This window comes from Pyrgilauda ruficollis, unplaced genomic scaffold (genome assembly GCF_017590135.1).
Source record: "Pyrgilauda ruficollis isolate IOZ18807 unplaced genomic scaffold, ASM1759013v1 scaffold4, whole genome shotgun sequence".
Lineage (NCBI taxonomy): Eukaryota > Metazoa > Chordata > Aves > Passeriformes > Passeridae > Pyrgilauda > Pyrgilauda ruficollis.
In genome coordinates, this window is record NW_024525489.1 from 3,101,922 (window position 1) to 3,118,749 (window position 16,828).

The 16,828-nt window shown below is 39.3% G+C and overlaps 1 protein-coding gene across 2 annotated transcripts in view; it reads right to left on the minus strand.

Annotated features, from left to right (window-relative positions):
- RPS6KC1 (ribosomal protein S6 kinase C1) overlaps window positions 1–16,828 on the minus strand; it is an 85,255-nt gene that overhangs the window by 47,392 nt on the left and 21,035 nt on the right. The window contains exons 6-8 of one of the 2 annotated variants that reach the window (XM_041477192.1): window positions 15,853–15,912; window positions 14,680–15,042; window positions 381–499 (exon numbers count right to left, since the gene is read on the minus strand). In XM_041477192.1, the coding sequence (XP_041333126.1) occupies window positions 381–499; window positions 14,680–15,042; window positions 15,853–15,912 (542 nt within the window). The remainder of the gene's footprint in view (window positions 1–380; window positions 500–14,679; window positions 15,043–15,852; window positions 15,913–16,828) is intronic. The other variant, XM_041477193.1, reaches the window with a different exon arrangement.

Here is a 16,828-nt window from a genome sequence, read left to right on the forward strand (position 1 = left end):
AAACCAACAAGCTTTTCACTCCCCACAGGACTGACCAGCATTCTCATGGAAAAGTCAAACGAAATGTTGCTCTCTAGTGTGGCTTTTTCCTTTACCTTTAGATTCTTCAGCATGATGAAAAATGTCTACATGATCAACCATGAGCAGTAGGAAAGCATGTGAAAAGCAGTCCTGTATTAAACCCAGCACTCCTTGTAAAATTATGAAGAATCAGAAAGAATGGCAACTTAACAGAAACACAACATCAAAAAAACTCCTCGGGCCTCCCAAAAGAGAAATGCTAGACAGCTTTTGAACCATAAGCTAGAATATGCTTTGCTACTTAATGATACCAAACCCTGAAAAAAATTAATTCAGAAAAAAAATTAATTAAAGCCTACCATAGAAACAGATGCATCTTCAGAGGTTTTATGGTAGAGACTGGAAATTTTTTCAGCACGCATAAGGTATTCTGCTGTCTTCCTTTTCACTGCTTCTCGACGAGTTGGACTTGATTCACCTCAATGGAGAAAAAAAAAGTTATGTTTTCTATAAAGAGAGAGGTACTAAGTAACCAAAGCACATGACTACTTTGATTCTACCTTTTTGATTTCCTTTGGGTTATTCATAATCAAACCTAAAAATATGCATCTTCTAAAAATCCAGTACTATGATCTCAGAGTTCTACAAAAATAACAAATTAAGCCTTGCTATAGACTATGGTAAAAAATAGCCTTTCCTAATATTTCTGTGATTTGGTATATGTTCCTATGGTAACATAGATAAGAACTGAAACAAACCCTGTATCCCAAAAAGCAACATCCATTAGGAAAGGCAGAACAAAATGTTTACAACAAAGCAACAAACTTTTTTTTCCTCAAGTTTCCAGTATGGACTCTCCTAATTATACATGAAGTCTAGAAATGCTATTGAAAGCAAGAAGGCAACTGAGGAGAGACACTAAGAACTCCTGCTCACAGATTTTCCATGCTAGACATTCCTTGCCACTTGTCTTGGAGTAACATGGGAAGAAAGCAATAAGCACTTGCACCAACTACTTCACTTTAGCCAGATGGCTAAACAACCACTGTATTATTTCTGATCTACCCAAATTCTTGGTGAGAACCACATGGCACCACACAAACTCTAAATTCACTCTGAAGCTTTCAGTTTGGTTTAGGCATTCACATCCTGAGTGATATATTGCTGTAACAGACTCAGCCTGTGATGGCAAACCCAGCAAAGTAAGACACTGCAAGACACAATTGTTATAACAGAGAAATGAGATTATTATGCTGAAAAAAAGACAGAAACAACTGTCCCAGAAGAAGACCGAAGGACAGCAGAGACTTGATATGGCCCTGACAGTCTCCCCCAGCCCTAGCTGAGGCCATGCAAAACTTGCAGAAACAAAGCCTTGACTGTGACAGGCTCTGCACTGCCAGGTGCAAGCCAGCACCTCTCAAACCTATGCTCAAACAGGGCAAGGAACTGCAAGGATATCTGCCCGACAGCTACTCCACATGAAAGACAAGGCAAGCAACAGGAGAGGCAATAAATTAAACAGACAAATAAACAAACCCCAACCAACGGCAGATAACAAACATTAACGAAGACTGGAGCTCGTAAGACACTGATCACCGGGCCATGAAAGGAACCCGAGTGCAACCTTGAAGGAGTTCAACCAGAAACTTTGTAACTGATAAGAAAAAAAACCAAGATTATTGTGGGTTATCAAGAATGAGTCTCATAAAAAAGGGCAAGCTTATTATGGAATTTCTGATAGAGAACTTACTGTGTGAATGCTTGCATTCAGAAATTACTGTGGGAGGTTTTCAGGGTGCAATTGTGGCAATGTGGAAGACATTGTAAGATTTTCATGGGCAGAATTAAAGGCAGGGGTCAAGGTGGATTGTTTTAAAATAGAGACTCCCATTCCTTTCATGTCATGACTAGAGAGTACCCGAACACATAGAACCGTCACACCCAGACTCCATCAAAAGTAAGCAGAAGACACTTTGGGTACTCCAAGTTCTGGGATAAGTGATCTCTTGTAAATTTTACTATCCACCTCACAGTAGGAGGAAAAAGTGATTGACCCCTCCTAGAATATAGACACAAGACTGCTCTGCAAAACACTTTGTTTGAGACATACAGAAATTCAGTGCACTTTCAGCATACTATATTATGGTTATTTATCAGTATCTCAGTAATTTCTCTCATTCTAAAGACCTAGGGAAATCTTGGTAAAAAGTTCCCTTCCTAAGACTGCCAGTCTTATTCCCACCTAGGATAAAAAAAAGAAATAACATCACTCAACTCTTTGAAGTTGGCATTATCAAAAGAGAGTAGATACACAGTATTTTTTTCAATAAGCCTGTGTTGCAATGTCCTAAAACAGGACTAACTCTGGCTTTCATCTCTGCAGGTAGTGTGAAAGCACCATGAAACTTCCTCGTGCCAGTGCACCGGTGAGCACCCACGTTCTCTCAGACACACCAAGTGGCAGCTGCTCAGGGAAAACAAGACATGTGCACAGCAGCAATAAACTCTTCAGCCAGCATTTCCTTCAAGCAGGCTGCTAGAAAACTGCTAGGTTAGTGTCTAAGGCTATCATAAAAGTCAAGCTTATTGCCTAATTGTTAGTTATGTGTATTTAGTTTGGATGTTTCTTGCTTTTTTCCAATGCTTCAGTAATTTTACAGTAATTAACGCAAACCAGCTAGGATGTCCCCTTAGAGCTGTCTTTGTTCTCCCTACTTTCACAAGACATTAATTTCAGTTTTCCTTCTACTTTTCCTTCCCGAGTAATTTGTTAAATAACCTTTGCAAGCTGTTCCCCTCGTTAAAATCTTCAGCCATAAAAAAGGGTGTGAATTCAAAAAATAACATTTATTCAACAAGTTCTCACATTGTGTTTGTGGATGAGATCATTAACAGTTCAGTCTCTGAATACTTTAACAGGTGGATGATTTAGATTTATGAAAATAGGATTTTGGCTTTTTTTTTTTTTTTTTGCATTAGTTTAACAAAGAAAATGTAAAAAACTACATCACAATACAAATTCCCATTTAAACAGCCAATTCTCACAAATATCTGTACATAAATACAGGATATACATTTAATAAACAAATAAATGCTACTTTAAAAGCCTCAAACACAGAGAGTAACAATAAAGACCCCATTAAGCTAAAAATAATCTTTAGCATTTATGCCAAATTCGAGGTCATAGAACTGTTCACTTAAAACCAAATAAATCACTAAAATACAGTACTAGAACAAATCCTTATATCTGACAGATGTCAAAGCTGTGATTCAGACTCCATGGGTTTTTTAAATGCAATGTTACATTTTGCCATTAAATATTGGTTTTAGTTATGTAAAATGTATTTTCAAAAGCATCAATTTTATTTTATAATAAATTAGAAATAATCATTTATTCCTAGTTAAGAACTTTTGATTTAAATATTATGTGAGCATATTAATCTCCTATTTCCATTCTGTGGTTAGCTCACAATAATCTAAAGAGGTATCTCTCTAATTACAATTTAAACTTAAAAGGCATTTTTCTTTAAATGCCAGCAAACAGGAAATGTTTAAACTGTGTCAAAGCCTTTGATGAATCTTTACAACTGCTCATAAAAGCTCATCCTGCTTAAAATAATATTGATTTTTCATTTATTTTCCTAGATACTAGAAGATTTATGTTTCATCTGATCAGGATCAAAGCTTCTCCCCCCTCCTGATCACTGGGATTAAATCAGCAGTGTCATTTTACACTTTTAAAAACTACATTGCTAAAGCAAGATACAAAAGTGCAGCAAGGCTGATCACAGGGACCTTAGAATAAAAACCCCTCAAGATTCCCCATTTCTCTCTCTCTGCTTTTGCTACAGAGCAGCTGTGCCTCACACAGATTCACATGAATGAAAATATTAAGGCGAGAAACCACCCACTTAGTTTATTTTCCATATGACTTTCCTGTAATTATTTTGTAAACTGTTCACACAACAATATATAAAAACATCTGCAAAAACAGGTAATTAATGTGTCAAGCCAAACTAATGCATTTTTATGGTGTCCATGCTTCGTCAACTGTAATTATAACTCTTTTTAAGCAAATGATGATGTGTTTGTTGCAATGTGCAAGTGGTTATTTTAGATGCTCTGTTTACTATTACTGCAAACAGAATATAAAAACTCTACAGCTACTTTGTTGCACATGTAAGCCTTCATCCACACACACAAGCACAAGCAGGCTGCTCCCTCATTTTCCAAAGGCTTTGCCTATTTCAAAGAAGTTAAAATATCCTAAAATGAAAATTGGCTTTGGAAAGGCTGAACAGGCCACCCGCTGACCAAAGTAACAGTAAGCCAGGACATTAGGACAGCAGCCAATGATTTAAAATTCGTTCTTTAATTTATATTTCTAAAGACAGCTCAGCTACAATATATTTACAAACATAGATATTCCTAAAAACATTCAAATTATTTTGAGGGTTTGATAGAGGAAAACCACAAATACTGGAATAATTGTGCAATTGAGTTCTTCTGTGACTTGTCTGATTGTTTGCCCACAGTGCACTGATTTGAATGAAAAACACAAAGAAGCAGCACTTCCACGATGTACAGCAGTGGCATCTGGAAAACTAGCAGTATTTTTGTTTGTCTTCTGCTCAGTCTTCACTCACACTTCATAGCAGCTCAGTGATGAGGTGAACACCTCATGTGTGGAGACACAAGGTTTGACTCTATGTTTCTCAGAAGGTTGATTTATTATGTTATATATTATATTAAAATATTACATCAAAACTATACTAAAAGAACAGAAAGAAAAAATCATCAGAAGGTTACAAAGAACAGGAATAGAATAAAATGCATAACAAAATCTTGTGACTGTTCACAGCCTCAACACAAGTAGCAGTGATTAGTCATCAATTAAAAACAATCTACACAGACTAATAAAAAATACACCTGTTACATTCCACAACAGCAGATAGTTATTGTTTACATTTCTTTCTTGAGGCCCTCAGCTCTCAAGAAAGAAAAATCCTAAGAAAGAATTTTTAATAAAATATCATAACTACAGCTCAGAAGAGGACACACTGTGGAGAGATCACCTAACTCAATGCTCAAGTGTTCAGCTCAGTTAACTGCTTATTCACACATCAAATCTTCTGTAATTCCATCATATGGTAAAGTTACCCATGCTTAGGTAGAAACAGCAAAAAGTTATTGAAAGGGGGCCACATGCAATGAACTTAGACAAATAAAAAAAAAATTGGGTCAGTAAAGACCGTGGATGAAAATCTGTCCTTTTTCTCCAAATAATCTGGGATACTACAAAGAGAACACATCTCAGATGCATAGAAGTGCTGTCAAACTTGCCCTGATGTGTAACTACTCTCCTCCAAGAACCCAGGACAAAGTCATGGTGAAGACCTGTTTCTCTCTGGACTATAAATTAGCTCTAGTTACCACTTGCTACTAACATATACCAAAAAAAAAAAAAAAAAAAAAAAAAAAAAAAAAAAAAAAAAAAAAAATCATCAGTAAATCATTATATGTAGCACCCTCCCAGGAATTCTAGATATTCCTTCCTTTCTTTGCACCTGACCAGGACCAAATCATCCCCCTTAAGGTGTTAGAGGTTTTCCTCAGCAAGAGTTAATCTGTCAGGGCAACATGGGTGCACTCCCTACTTGAGTAGATGGTTGGCCAGGACAGGAATATTTTCACAGAAAAAGTAAGGCCATAAAGTTAATATTACCTGTCCCAATCCTCTGTAACCTCCTCTTCCTGCTTTTCTCTCAGACTTACTAAAAATATATGTGGGCTGCCTTCCTTTAAAGAAGATATCAGAAGAGATTTGCTCCAGGAAGAAACATCCTCTTGCAGAACAAGATACAAGGAACTTGTGCCAGACTGCCTGTTGTGCCAGCCCCAAACTCCACGTTCTTAACAATTTAAACAGTAAAACTTTCTCTAAATACTGAAATCTTCAATGAAACATTTATAATTGCCAAATCTAACAGCTATAATACCATTTTTTATTTTTAAAAGTTTCTTTATCTTCTTCACAGTCTTCCTGCACATATCACCCAGCTGGATTGCTGAATTTTTCAAAGAATTGCTCTCTATAAAAATGCAAGGGAGTAAGCCTTAAAAGATGTATTTCTTCTCACAATGAAAAGAGGTTTAGCAGCACCTTCCTTATTAGTGGGTAGCCCAGCTGTTATTTTTGCCTAATTGGTTCAAGAGGACCTCTGTTCTTCTTAGGGCAAACACTTCTTACATCATGTGAAGCAGACTCCTTTGTCCATATTAGCCAAACAAAAGCTCAGGCACACCGTAAGTGACAATGCGACTCATAATCCAGCACGGGTTTGTGATGACTTTGGACACTGTTTTATAACCCCAAAATTTATTTCAGGAAGGGGAAAAGCTGCTGATTTTGGAACAAGTCTCCACCAACTTTCACAGGAGGGTGGGTAACCTTTAATTTTCAAACAATTACTTAAGTGAAATGTGGCAGGTGGTGGGGTAGACTGATACTGCAGCATCAAGGAAAGAGCTATAGATTTGAGCAGCAGGTGGGGGCTTGGAATTCTGAAATAAGACCACTACCTCATCAGCTCTAGTATGCTTTACATTGTATTAACAGCAAGTTACTTAGAGGTGCTGATCAAATTCTGCAGCTGAAAAAAACCTGTAAATATTAAATAATAAGACAAAGGTTAAGCCCATTATGACAAAACAGTTAAAGTGATCTTTTTTCCTCTTTTTTCTTGACATTTTGAGAGAGCCGAAATTGATTAAGATGCTACACATTTATCAGAACCATTCTTTCTTGCTTTTCTGATGATTCAGGACAGTACTGCATTCTATCAACAAAGAAGAAAAGCCACTTAAAAGTTAAACCTTTCACACCAAAGCACGAATTTGTGACAGTGAGTGAATGCCTACAAATTCTTCTTCCAAATTTCCAGTGTGCTGGTAACTATTATGTCCATATGTTACATACATCATCTTCACTGCAGGTTGCCTGAGACCCTTAGAGATCTATATTTCCTATGAAGTTGCCAGTTCTGCATCCTGTAGAAAACTTATGGCTACACACCTGTCATGTAAATGTCTAGGTAAACATCTCTCTAGGGAAAAAAATGTTGGCACATTTGCCAAAGTTAAGATTACACAGAAGAATGGTGTGGGTGAAATGTGTTTGAGTGACCAGTAAAGAAGGAGTCAGTAACACTGAAGATAAGAAATGTAACTTGCCAGAAATATTAACCAACAAACATCTGCTTCTAGATAAACTCTCATGTTAAATCCACAAGGTGGTGGTAGCTTTTCATGTGCATGTACCTGGAAAAAATAAAATGAATGGCCACAGCACCCAACATTTCAGGGAGGAAAGTCTTAACTTCCCATCTATCTGCTGATACTTGTAGTCCTAACTGTAAGGTATTTCACCAAAATAAGAGTTAGTATGATAAATATTCCTAAATATTCTTCTGTTGAACTACTTCAGAAGGCAATAAACCCTATAAGTGTTTCAAGACAGAAGGACAAGCAGTGACATTCTAGCACAGAGGAGGGAACAAAATGGTGACAGCAGCAGCAAGTCCTCCAACACAAGTACTATTGGAACAGGGGAAGAGCACTGACAGTCAGAGCAGGGAAAAATGTTATACAGGCCATCACCATGAGAGAGAGGAAATTTCCAACTTCTCTGCACTTCTTGACTAAAAGCACAAGTTCAAATTATAATTAGCATCCACAAACATCCCTCGCTTCAGAGCAGAGGGAATCCAGGCACAGAGACACCTACCCCTTCAAGTAAGAACAGTTTACTGCAGGGGAAAAAAAAAAGAAAAAGGCAGATTAAAAACCCCCAATTATGAGATCAATAAATCCTGACAGTCTAATACTACTCATATTTATGTATTAAATGCAATTCATATGTACTTTTATATACTACTATGGGAAATGGTATTTTTCCCTGAGCAATCGCAAGAATCTCTAAAACAGAAGAGCTAGCAGCAGGCCTTGTAGAGATCAAACCTATACTAGTCCTACACAGCTCTGAAGCTAAGGAGGCTACTTTAAGATACTGGAAGAGTTAAGAGGGAAAGAGGACAGGAAAAGAGAAAAGGATAATGTGAAAAGACAGAAGCTGTATATGCAAGAACTGTTTGGGAGAGAATCAGAGCACTGATTATCATGCAGCATCATACCTTTAAACCTATCTATGCAATTTTTCTATTCCAGCTAGTAATTTGCCTCAATTCACCTACAGTGCCTAAGGCATTGAATTCTGCAGCCAGAGACTTCAAATTTCTCACCTGCAGACAGCAGTGTCACTGTAACCTAATCAGTCTGCCCTGTCTACCCTGCATGCTGCAAGAACTGTGGCAGCCCTACTGGGTCTTCTGATGGGAGGCAGAAACCCCACACAGCTACAGTCAAAAAAAGATTCCTGCACTTTGCAGCTAAGTGTTGTGGCTAACAACAGCTGAGATAAAAGGCAGTGCAGGCTGGAAGAGATGTCTGTTAAAGAGGCCAGGCACAGGCAGCAACCTGGCAAGGAACTGCTATGAGGAAAGACTCAATCTTGGAAAAGTCAGAACACCACCAAGTCAATGGAGCTAGCTGTGTCCCAAGAGGGAAGAAAAAAGAGATTTTTAAGGCTCACCTGGTCACGTATTTATTAATTCTTTAAAAGTCACATGCTAAGTAACCACATTCAGAGTCATCTCTGCATCACACCCTACACACTGGCTTGCAGGCATGACTACAATTCACTTTCACATGTATTGCAAGGCTCTAAGCCCTGCAGCATGTACTAAACCTCAGACCTTTATCAGCCTCCTTGTGCAGAGAAGTCTTGCAGTTTAAATGGAACTTTGCCTTGAGTGTTCCTTTACATAGCCGAATCTGGCTGTATTTATACAGTAACCAGTTTCTGGCATTAACTATATACATTAACCATACTTTACTGGCACACACTGTATTTTACTGCTTTGCCACAACGATGTGTCTAAACCCAGCACTTTCACACAGGGAATGACATCACTCAGGGAAGTCCATCCAGCACCTACTGCACAGTGAAGGATGCTACAGCACTGACCAGCTCTGAAGCTCTGTATGGTCTGCAATGAGCTTAGAAGACAACACATTCCAATTATGAACAGTTCCTAGTCCATACTAGCATGTGTTTCAGCATCACTGGCAGCATGGTGAGATGTGACTTTTTTTTTAATCAACCACAGTATCTCCAACATCAATTCTTAATCCAGTTGTAATCTTATCAACAGACAACTCCCGTCACACACTTTTCTTCTGAAGCAGCAGCTGTGATTTCAAGGTTGTATGAAGCACTAGGAGAGAGGGAGCACTTTGTATCATTGTTCAGAAAGCTCAGCCCAAACAAGTTCTACAGCAAACAGGTTGAATGATAATAACACCATAGGAACAGAGAAGCCTAAGATCAGGGCAGGGAGAATTACACTTCCATCAGTCATCCAATCACCAACCTACCCTGTGGAGCTCAGCACAACTCTGAGGGTTTCCCTGCAGACACCAGCTCACAGCCCAATTCACCTTCTCAGAAAACAGGTCTGTTGTTTCCTTAAACACATTGTCACAACCAGACACATCTGCTGGATAGCTCAGAAACTGTTAACATCAATGAGGAACACTACTCAGAGGCCTTCACAAGTGAAAGGAATTTAAAATAGCTACTGTGTGGTAACAGAAGCTGTCTTCACAAGTGCCATTCAACAAACAAGCAAAGGAAGCCAGAAATGCGCTGGTGGAACGCCATGGCTGTTTTCCTTTTCATAAAGTACTGTCTTCTTGGCATTCTGTCAAGCATGCTCCTGTTTGCATCCCTGGCTCCATCACAAGTTCAAATCACAGCTCATCATAATCCCAGTAATTAGACACAAGTTGGTTTGTTTTCAGTATATCCAAAAATATCATCTAGTAGTCCAAAGTATTCCCAGCATTTCATTGTATATGCATTTCTGGGTTAAAAGTCAGTCATTTTAGCAAGGTTCCAGTAATTTGTGTAATTTTTGTTCCAGCTCTGTTTACTGGATAAACATTAAAATAGCATGGAGCAGTGCAAAACTGACATTCACAGTCTGATTTCAAAGACACCAGCACCTTATTCAGAACTTGTAGATCCCTAACACAAAACAGAGATACCTGGAAAACAGCTTATGGCTGCTGACACTCCAGAGGCATCGCATGCTTCATGCAACAAGGTTCATGCTGCCTAAACTAAATCAATATTCATTCTGCCCAGCCACAGCTGCTACACATGTGAAATAAACATCCCAAAACACCGACGGAGTAAATGGGTCGTCTCCCTTCAGATGTTAATGTACAACATGGACAGACCAGCAACGAACACATTTGGTTTCTAAAAGACACGGAACTTTTCTACATTAATTAGGCTGGCCATATTATGCAACACTCTTGCTTCTTCACATGCCTGAAGTTATTGAAACACAGCAATAAGCAGCAGTGTTAACTCTGTTTATCACACACCTCAGATTGCCCAGGTCCATAATGGATACAACTAAAGAAAGGCTGCTGTTGTAAAAAAAGGAGCAGCTTATACAAACAAGACTCCATTCTTTATTACAAAAAAACTCTCCATAATTTCAGTCTCGTTATCTGCTTCTTCCTAACATAAACTGTGCCCTATACCAAAGTCAGGGAATGCACTACTTTGCATAAAACAGAGTTAACTTCCAGCTAGAAGTTGGTGGCTTGCTATTGATTAGCACATTTTTTTCCATCTCTAGGCCTGAAGCAATGCACTGACCTCGAAGTGCTCTGACATGCTAACAAAACAAAGGAAAAGCTATAATTGTATAAGCCAAAGTTTCTTTCAGTTAGCATACTCAGTATGCTTACAAAGGCAGAAAATCTTGAATTCTAGAAGGTTTCAACTCCTAGAGAATTGTTGAACCATCCTACACAGTCTTTACAGACCTATCTTCCAAAAGCTTCCAAACCCTGCATGCAGCAAAGCCCAGAAAAGACAAGAGGAGCAGCAGAATTGGTACATATTCAGAAGAAAAAGGAAATTATGGCAGATATCCTGTCACTGCAAGCAAGGCAGCTCTGGTATACATGAAACAGGAAGGCACAAAAGGTGCAGTTCAAGGGCTACACTGCCAGTCCAAGATTTCATTCTTCTTCCCACTGACAACTGGTTAATATTAAAAACAAGTATGGAGCAGAAGTAGGCCAGATATGTATAAGGAGCAGATGCCCAGCATCCAAAGTCTCTGAGCACGCAGCAGTCTTTCCCCAAGGGACACAAATTGGGTCTCTTGGCAGGACTATATATAGGACAAGAAAGGATTTAGTACTAAAGTCTGCAAGAGACTTGCAAAAGAAAATACATATGCACCTTGCCCAGAATAATTAACACCACTGTACATCTGAGAGCATGTGCACAGAGCTGAAAACAAAGTCAAGACGTCCATTTCTCAAACATACAACACTTGCCTTGCCCAACACTAGTGCCAGCAGCTCAGAGAGCTGGAAAGTCATCAGGAGTATAACAGGCTCAAGTGTTCTCAACTGCCTTTAGGGAAGCCACCTACCTCAAACTGACCAGCACAGGTGTATAAACCTGCAGCACTGAACTTTCTCAGGCATGGTTTTGTCGAGGCAGCCTTGAGCAGCAGATCTTGTGCTGAGCCTAAAGGAGCGACTGGTGCCAGACACAGCCTCACCCTTCAGAGCCACCGAAGCAGCTCACGGAGGCACTGCACCTGAGCAGGTGGTGTGCCTCAAACGCCACGCTGGGAGCTCTGAGGATGGGTGCCATTCCTTCCCCCATCTCCGTGCACTGCTACAATCGCCCCATTCCAAGTCTCGGGTGGCCACCTCGTGGCCAAAGTCTGCATTCCCGTGTCACTGCATTTTCCAGGGAAAAAAGCCACCTGCGGCCCGTTCCAGAGGCCACGCGTTCTGCAGAGGCTGTGTACAGGGACAACAGCACTGCACACTTGTGCAAGGATCGATGAACAATGTGTTTCACTCTCAGCTGTTACAAAGTCTTATTTACACCGAATAGGTGCAAAATAATCAGTGGCAGACGAGCAGAAGCATTTTGTAATAATTGGACCATCCTTATCTTTGAAAGGAGTATGTTATTATCCGTGTGAAATACATAACCAGGGGTGTTTAAATAACTGAAGTGATTAGGTAGAAGCTTTGTGGGTTTTCACTGCAATATACATTAAATGCTCACATATTTATGCTGAACACACTGCCTTCACAAAGCCGCTACATTAAAAAGTTTTGTTCGGGGCTTTTTTTTTCTTTTTTTACTGTCCTCATAGACCATGAGATAGCACATTTTTAGGAAGACATTTGGACCAGCCCCGCCATCATGAAGAGGGCAACAGTGTCTCTCTGCCAGCTTTCAGAAGCTTCAAGGAGAATGGGACAAAATGAGCTAGATCTACCCAAATCTAGTGTGAATGCCCAGAAAACAATGAATTCTTCACAGCCATGCAGGGTAACACAGAGAAATGAAAAAATAGCTGACTGCTAGGAACCACCCTGTGTACAATTATCTCAAGGTGTAAGATGCCACCTAAAATGCAACTCATTCCCATTACTTCCTCTTGATGCAATGTCAGGGACTGCAAAGAAAAAGGTGCTGGTGCTGGTTACATGTCTCTTTATCCATCAGGAACACTGACACACACCACACAGGTAGCCATCACTAAAAATTTATTAGTAGCTCCCACTGCACTGAGTGGCATCAAGAAAATCATGCAGAATATCACAATTTTCTGAGATTCCTTGAATTTCTTCCTAGCCTGAAAAGCAGGGATAAGTGGGTGACAGAAAAGGATTAACAGTTATCTGAGGCAGCCAGAAGAGTGGTTAGTCAACAGCAAAAAAAAAAAAGAAATCCTTGGAGGAAATTTTGGCAAATACAAGTAAGAAGTTCAACCTGCTCTGGTTTAACAAGTTCATGTGCATGAGTTGAGCAAGTTACTTACATGCAAAAAGTCTTTCACAACTTTAAAGCAAACATATTACTCTAAGGATTACCATGAATTCAAAGCCAACATGTTTAACCACTGCCACAACTCAAGTATACACAATAATTACCACAGCAAAACTGATGTGCAATAGACTGACTTGTTTTTATGCCCTAACAGCTTGAAACTATTTAATAAAACAAGCTTTTGAAGTTGAAGTTTGAACTGTCAGTTCAAAACAGCATCATGGCAGCCTTGCATCAGGGCTGGCAGACAGAAGTGTTTATGACAAAACAGGATATCCTTCAGAAGATCACAACTGAATGGCCTACAGGTCTATGAAAAAGTGTACTTGCAAAGAAAGAATAGCTGGGGTCTCCAAAGAAGACTGCCAGCATATTCAACACTAAGAATGAAAAACATTTTGACAACACAGGCAAGGAAAGGAAGGATGCTATTGAAAAGCCACAACAAGCAGCAAAGCAGCAACCCTACTGACATCACTGAGACTTGAAAAGAGGTGGATTTACTTTTGCCAAAAAGTATAAGACACTTTAAGCAAAGGCTATGCACATATCTTGGCTCACACCTCTAGTTCTCATCAGTAACCTACCCATTATTTTTTGTCAGGTCCCATTAAATCAGCTCAGCAGGTAACTTCCATTGCTAGAACTGTTCAGAAGGTCGGGACCACTGCTGTGCATCCCACTGGGATGCAGCAAAGGCTTTTTGCTTGTGTGTGTTTGGTACATTCATGTCCAAGTCCAGATCTGGAGCAGCAGAATGCACCTGTGCTGTACACTGTCAAACAAAGGCACAATTCTAATCTCACTCATTTGATCTGTGTGGGACAGAAGCACAATACACAGACTCTGAATTCACTCCAGAAAAGAACAAATCTTTCCCTGTACTTTATAGCTTTAAGCCACTGTTGGACAAAACACAGATTACATGAGGTTATCACTTGAGATTCTCAAGAGATAAAGGAAAAAATTTTCTCCCTTACTGACAAGGTGCAAGGAGGCAGAAATTTGCATATAATTGCATCCAGTTTATTAACAACAGCTTTTGCAGATATATATTGACAGACCAAAGTCTTTTGACAAGGTAAAAAAAGCCCTGTTCTCCTCTAGCAATGCAAGCATGTAAGTTTCTATGCATCCTTTAGTTAGAAAAGGAGAATAGTTTAATGGAAGAAGCAAGAAGCTGTGAGACAAGAGCAGTTCTAATCCTTTTGTGATTGGGAAGTTAACCTGAGTCTGCCTCCTCCCAAGCGTAAAATGGGGATAATTAATCCTCACTTAACCACGTAAATTAAATAATGTTTCAACAGTGCTGCAAGTGCCACATATTAATTAAAGGTTAGGCAATAAAAAGGAAAGAGGCAAAAGTGGAGCACTTTGCTACTCACCTGCAAGTTGAAGGTTGTGCTGCAATTCTAACAGAGGAGATATTGGGCACTTGGAAGATGAGACCCTAAATTATCATTCAGTCTTAGAGAGAAAAGTTTCTCTCTCTCTCACATGCACACAGCTATCAAATACATGAAAGCCAAGCACACGTAACTCTGCATTTCAGATCACTTCTTTGCAATGCAGTAAGCTGATGTTAGCCATGGAAATGTCATAAACAAACACAACCAAGGAGAAGACAAACATAATGAGAAGATCCATACCTTGAACACCTTCCAGAAGCAGATCAACCCCCTTTCTATAAAAGCTTAAGGCAGTTTCATAATCTTCCTCCTCCTCCTTCTTCAAGGCCAGTTTTATTAACTCGCCTGCTTTCTCCAAGTAATCTTGTTTGCCTGGCTTGGATTTTAAGCTTCCAGTAAACAAACCATGGCTTTCCTTTTCTCCTTCAGGTTTGCTCCACTCCTGCTCAGATGCCAGTGTGCTTTGGACTGCGGGATCAGAAGTAACACAGAGGCCAGCAGCTCTACTGGGAGAACTTTGGTTGGATGCCATTCCATCATCTACCTCGGCGAGAGAATCTACATCGACTGTCAGAGAGATCAGGTCACTGTCACTGGAGAAGCCTGAAAGTCAGAAAGGCATCCATTACTCTAGATTGCTTATATACCTTAGGAATGTCCAAAATTCCTTATCCCCGTCAAAGATTTAGCTCTTTTTCACTTATGCAGTTTCCTCAGAATACCCACAGAAACTCCCTGGTTGCAATGCTGTCTCTAAAAAATTTCGTACCTATAGAAACATATTTTTAAAAATTAACTACCAACTCTGCAGAACAACTAGTCTTCATTTCAGTACTGGGAATGAAGAGACCAACATCTAACACCCAACTTAAACTGCCAAAGCAGCTCACCATTGAGCTCCACAAATTACAAAACTAAACCTGTGTGACTGCTATTAGAAAAATCAACCAGCAGGAGCCAAATTACTGTTGCAAGAAATCCCAACATACTCTTTAAAATCAGTAAGACGAAGCACCCTCAAAACAGTAAATTAGGAGTTTGAATTAACACAGAGCTACTGTCAGCATACGTATCATGCAGCACTCAGCTCACATGTAACACATATAATCTTCCTTCATTGCTAACACATGGTAAAATAAATTACTTAACACCTCTTTCATCACTCAAATCTGAGGTAACACATTTTATCTTACATTTGCCATAAGCCACTACACTCTTACTGCAAGCTGACCTTCAGTAACTAAACCACAGGTACTTTTCATGGTTATTTGGGAATAAATGGCAACAAAGCTATTTTACATATATAGCATTTCATTCTGTAAGGATTATCATCCATAAAAGGCATTCACTCAGTTATGGTTTTCTAATGATTTAATTTCCACAAATGTAATGGAGACAACTTCTAGATCTCACCTCCACATTCCGACTGACTTGTAAGTGTCACATCATCAAGCCCACTTAAATCCTTTCGAACTGAAAAGAAGGACAAAAATGTTTCTGACACCCAGATTACAAGTTCCTTTGCCATCAGAAATGAAAATACATGACCCTCCTATAAGTATATAAAACTGCTCTTTGATTTGCTATCAGATATACCCATTTGTTAACACACCATTAAAAGTAGGTATTATGCTTGCCATTTCTCACTGCTTCCAAGATTTAAAAACAAAACACAGGTCCATGCTTGGATGGGGGATTATTCAAACCTCATACTCCACCTCATTTCAACAACAGCAAGACTATAGTCCCTATCTCTCTCTGCTCTGATGATTCATGGATAAGGAAACTTAAAACAACAAAGTTTTCAAAGCTGGGACCTACACACCAAGAGAAAAAAAAAAAAAAAAGCCAGCTTTCAGTCTCAAAAAGTCATTCCAGAATAGTACTCTGCATGAGACATATGGAGCAAGCCACAAATTTGGCAGTGCCACCTGGATATCAAGTAGCAGTTTGTTTTATCACCTTGGCACATGTACCCACTGAGGCAATAAAAGAGGCAACAAGGTCAAGACATTTAGCTGTTTGCATGCACAGAGAAAGTAAATTCTGAGCTAAAACCTGGTGTCTGCTTTCTCCTATATTATTGTAAGAGTGATGAGTTTAACCACATTTCCAGGTAACATACCATACTTATTTTCAAAAAGTATGCGGCAGCAGCTAGAAGCTGACTCAAAGGCAACTAAAACTTTCTTTTACATTTTGCAGCTGGAACAGGAGTAAGAAGGCACTGTAGAAATACTGCTTTTTCTAAAAGCCAGTAGTTCCTTAACATGAGTGAGAGGAAAAAGACATGAAGGACAACCAATTACCAGCCACTGTTTGTCTGAAAAGCAAGGGACAGTGATACATTTGACACTATGCTACTTGAGAGGAAGGGACAGGGTGCACA